General features: G+C 45.4%; 1 protein-coding gene across 1 annotated transcript; it reads left to right on the top strand.

Annotated features, from left to right (window-relative positions):
* Window positions 1-507: 507 nt before the first annotated feature.
* On the top strand, window positions 508-4,196 carry LOC147452757 (chlorophyllide a oxygenase, chloroplastic-like). Its single transcript, XM_086518357.1, has 8 exons — window positions 508-1,418; window positions 2,143-2,247; window positions 2,371-2,655; window positions 2,740-2,887; window positions 2,985-3,169; window positions 3,253-3,365; window positions 3,451-3,745; window positions 3,834-4,196. Exons 1-8 carry the CDS (start codon window positions 903-905, stop codon window positions 4,017-4,019), a joined length of 1,833 nt encoding a protein of 610 aa, XP_086374483.1. The 5' UTR covers window positions 508-902; the 3' UTR covers window positions 4,020-4,196.
* The last annotated feature ends 601 nt before the right edge of the window (window positions 4,197-4,797 follow it).

Here is a 4,797-nt window from a genome sequence, read left to right as displayed (position 1 = left end):
GATCAAAGAGGATATTCTGACGGTATCTGGCTTTGAAATTGGATTTCTTTTGTAATTACATATAGGAAATTCCCAAACCACCCCCCGCCCCACGAGGCTCAGTCTTGTGTTGAGGAACTAAAAAAGGACATTAGCCTCACCAAGTAAATAGGGAATTTTAAGGGACAGAAATACCACGTGGCAATGTGAAAGCCACGCAAATGGAGCAACAAATGAGGGGGCTCTGCAAAGATCCGGCGGGGTCCAGGCAGGAAGCCTTGCGTGGCAGGCGCGAGTCGCAAGAAGGTGACCTCGTGGCATCCCTTTCCTGGCACAAGGAGAAAATCGTCATCCAAATATACTCCACGTGGCAGAAGCCCACAGGCTTGACACCTGCGTGGAACGCCCCTCATTGGTCATTCCCTGCTCCGTGCTTTGCCCCATTTTCCACGTCATTATCTCAATTACTTCGAAGTTTGATCCCCCTCCTAAACATGCTCTGCTTGAATTGACTCTCTCTCTCTCGCCCTCGCTCTCTCTTTCGTATTAGTGCTTTGGGCAGCTTGCTTTTTTTGAATAAAAAGCAGCCCATTTCTGTGTACTGCTCAATTAACAAAACCAGAGTTCTTTTAAGCAAGTGTTTAATACGCAGCCTTTACCTGCTCCTAAGGGGCTTTGGGACCCCTAACCTTATGGTATCAAGCGTTGAATGAAATGGACATCAATGCTGACCCTCACACAGAGGCATCGGAACCCATCACTCTGCCTTGATGCTCGACATCCTCTAGTTTGCAGTCCAATATATGTCAGTCCTCCAGGCTTGCTGTTTCTTTTCCTGAGCATTGAGAATTTTGCACCTACAGTTGCCTCACCTCCTGACCGGTGTCCGCAATGATCTGAGGATCACATTGCAATGCAGCTACATGTCATGTTGCTGGGCTCATGTGCCTAACATGGCAGCCCCACTCACTGGGTCGAGTCCCTCGACTGGCAGAGTAAAGGTGCACTGCCTCTCAACAGGCGAGCGCCAATGTGCCAAGAGAACTGCGATCGCCTCTGCTGAGTCTCCGCGTCTGTTAAGGAGTGACTGGAGTTTGATCTTGGAGAAACCTCAAGAGTCAGCATTCAATTCCATTAGTAATCGAGAACTAAGAGGCTACAGGTGGGATGAGCTTTACGCTCGGAAGTATGCAGGTTGGAGGAGTAGGAATGCCATGGCTCCGATTAATGCCATTGCTAGTGATGATTCGACCCACCCTCACAGTGACATGACAATAGACAGATGGTATGATGCACAAGATACTTTGGCCAAAGACTCAGCAATCAGAAGCAGGGCTTTAGAAGGCAATCTAGCATGGGACATTCTTCTTCAGGATATACAGTTTTGTGATTGGAGAGCCCGGCGAGATGTCTTAGCCATCAAGACATTACATGACAAGGTAGTGGGTGGTTTCTGTTTCTTTCATACCATGTTTGTTTTTATGTGGGAGTGAGTGAGGGTCTCTCGCCCGTCATAATGTACGGGTGCTGTGGAGGATAGGATGGTGCCTTCAGAATGTATAATGGGTTATGTCATTGTCATTTTTGATCTAGAGTTGTCAGTCGGCAGAAATTGTGGGGTGAGAATCCCTGGTTGCATTGTATGAGGATTCATGAATAATGCGATGTCCCTGTCACACACATATCCTCTGTAAGGGTAGAAGGGTGCCTGATTACCTCAGAAATGAGCTATTCCTGTGATGATACTCCGGGACTCTCAAGATCCTTTTCAGGTCAGTATTTCTGCCGATGGTCTTGTGTATTGGCTCCCTATGCTCTCTTGAAACGTACATGTCCCTTCATTTTGGATGTGCCCTGAGTGAGCTTGGAGGTGTTGGATCACTGTCGATTAAACCTGTTCTGAGATGTGGAGGACTCTCGTGGGTTATAATTTCATTGTGATTTCTTTGAGTGTCAATATCACAGTGGCAGTGATATTACCATGAGATAAACTGATGTGTAAGCGTGAGGTGACTTTTGTTCATGCACAGTTGTCGTCCGACTTGGTGGAATTTGTGTTGCACAGGGTAGTGCAGGGGCTCTGTGGGTAGGTTCATGTTATATTGTTGAGATGTATGTTGGTCAGGTTTCTTTTAAGTTTATAGACATGTATTTGTTGAACAGGTCGTTGATGTGTTGAATCCCATGGCAAGAGATTGGAAGTCTGTACAGGAATTGAGCAAGGAATTAGCAGATTTGCAATCCCAACTTGCAAATGCCCACGACCAGGTATGTGTGTGGACTTGGAATGTTTCTCTTTCCCTGCAGACAGGCTACTTTACCTCTGGGTCGGCATGAAAGAAATGAAGGAGGTTTCTTTTTAGTCATACCACTGATAGTATTGCTGATCAGGTTCATCTTTCTGAAGCCCGAGTGTCTCGAACTTTTGAAAAGTTGTCAGAGATGGAATCCTTGGTTAATAAGATGCTCCTCCAAGAACCTGGATGGGTCACCCATTCAAGTAGTCAATCTCACTCTGTAGCAACGACCGTAGCCATCGGCCCTAAATCTACAGCCTCCTCTTCCAAGAAGAGTCAGGGGTTAGTAGTTGCAGGCCCAGTAAAGGAGTTTTCTCCATCCCTCAAGAACTTTTGGTATCCAGTGGCTTTCACTGATGATATAAGTAAGGACACAATGGTAAGCTCGTGCGACGAGTGATTGTAGATTATGAAAAGACTGTTGGTTGGCCAATAAGTGAGATAATAGTGGCTTTTTATGCAGGTGCCATTTGAGTGTTTTGAAGAGCCTTGGGTCCTCTTTCGTGACCAGGATGGCAGGGTTGGATGTGTGCAAAACTCGTGTGCTCACCGGGCCTGTCCTCTTCATCTTGGGGAAGTGAAGGATGGCAGGATCCAATGTCCTTACCATGGTATTGCTTACTTTCTGGCTGCTTTACTCTTAATTTCCAAGGTGTGCTTCAGATTTTGCTGAAGAATATTCTGATGTTTAAAAGGATGTCTTCCCAGGATGGGAGTATGGTGCAGATGGGGTCTGTGAAAAGATGCCTTCAACCAAGCCAGTGAAGATTAGCATACAAGCATTGACCTGCGTAGAGCATGACGGCATGGTTTGGATTTGGCCGGGTGATGGAGTTCCTGACGAAAACTTTCCAGTGTTAAGTGCACCTCCGGGGTATACTACTCATGCACAGGTGAGTCGAATCTTGTCACTTCACGTAGCATCAAAGGCGGCAAGGTCAGTTATTGACTCTTTGTAATGATTTCCTTGTTCTAGATAGTAATAGAGCTACCTGTGGAGCATGGTCTGCTGATGGAGAACTTGCTGGACCTTGCACATGCTCCTTTCACACACACCAGTACCTTTGCAAAAGGCTGGCCAGTCCCAAGGTATGCATTGTGGCTGGCTCTGTTTCATCTTCTCTTTCTAACTATGGGTGCAAGTAAAGCTGCTGATCAATATTATGCTGTCTAGTCTTGTGAAGTTTTGTACTCCTGCGACTGCCCTACAAGGCTACTGGGACCCATACCCAATTGATATGGAGTTTCAGCCCCCATGCATGGTGCGCTCCACAATTGGCATTTCCAAGCCAGGCAAGCTGGAAGGAAATAGCACTCAAGATTGTGCAAAGCATCTTCACCAGCTACATGTCTGCCTTCCATCTTCTCGAGGAAAGACACGGTTACTGTACCGTTTGTCTTTGGATTTTCTCCCAATTTTGAAACATGTGCCATACATTCAATCTCTCTGGAAATACTTAGCCAACAAGGTGGGAGGGGTTGATCAGAACGTGACGCTCTACTTGTTTTATAATTTCCATGGTTTACAACTCCGTTTTAACAAGCTTTGGATGACAGGTGCTTGATGAGGATTTGAGACTTGTACGCGGGCAACAAGACAGGATGATCAGGGGAGCAAATGTGTGGAACTTGCCTGTGTCGTACGATAAGCTAGGTGTCCGCTATCGGAAATGGCGGATGTCTGTTGAGCAAAGGGATTTGATGCAGAAAGATATGCAGACACATAACTCATTGAACAACTGAACCAAGCTGATGTTGACAGTACCCAAACTACCTTGTGAGCTTGCTACATTTCAGTAGCTGTATTTGTCCATGCCTCAAGGCTTCTTTGTATTATTCTTGTTTGCTCATTGGAGTGTAATTGGAGTGTAAAAATCGCGGATTGTGTTTAAGAATTGAAGCAGAGATAAATTTGGGTTGTGTTTTTTTCTTTTCAAGAATCTAAGGTGTTTGGGAGTTATACAAAACATGTGCGCCGTGTGAGCCTTTGCAGGAGGTATGAAAATGTGGGCTCTATGTCCGGTCGATGTCAATTATGGAACAGATCTACCTTCTTCTAAACTGCCCATCTCCGTGTAGGTGTGATGTCAAGGTTTAACACCTTGCAACTCACACTAAAGCATGCTGAATTGGTATCTTATGAGTGTGAAGACCAGAAGAAGAAGGATATGATAGCTGAACATTTATGTGGAAGAGTTGGTAATGCAAATTCAAGTGCTAACCAAAAGAAAAGAAGCTCATGTCAAGGCTTGTGGAGGGGACTTTGCAGATGTGGAGTGTACATTTTGCTACCTAGTAAAAGATTTAAATGTGGGGAGCCTCCCTCTAAATGTGGGTGCTAAAATAAAATCGACCTTGTCGATCATCGACAAAGAATCAACCTTGTTGAGTTGTATATCATAGTGCAAGCATAAAAAGTGCATGCAACTAACGCGGCATAATTGAGCCCCTGACAAAGTGTACCTTAGATTGTCCATTGTCGAGAGTAGACGCATAGAATATGCTCTACAGACCTTGAAGA

This window comes from Adiantum capillus-veneris, chromosome 8, assembly GCF_014529385.1.
Source record: "Adiantum capillus-veneris isolate H3 chromosome 8, ASM1452938v2, whole genome shotgun sequence".
Classification (NCBI taxonomy): Eukaryota; Viridiplantae; Streptophyta; class Polypodiopsida; order Polypodiales; family Pteridaceae; genus Adiantum; species Adiantum capillus-veneris.
The sequence above is the reverse complement of the archived record's forward strand: the minus strand, read 5'-3'. Positions and strand labels throughout refer to the sequence as shown.

What these genes read in the sequence shown, in the direction of transcription:
- LOC147452757 (XM_086518357.1), top strand. Translation starts at nt 903, where the DNA reads ATGTCATGTTGCTGGGCTCATGTGCCTAACATGGCAGCCCCACTCACT. An exon ending in TCAAGACATTACATGACAAG is followed by an intron (nt 1,419 to 2,142) that starts GTAGTGGGTGGT and finishes TTTGTTGAACAG; the next exon opens with GTCGTTGATGTGTTGAATCC. An exon ending in TTGCAAATGCCCACGACCAG is followed by an intron (nt 2,248 to 2,370) that starts GTATGTGTGTGG and finishes ATTGCTGATCAG; the next exon opens with GTTCATCTTTCTGAAGCCCG.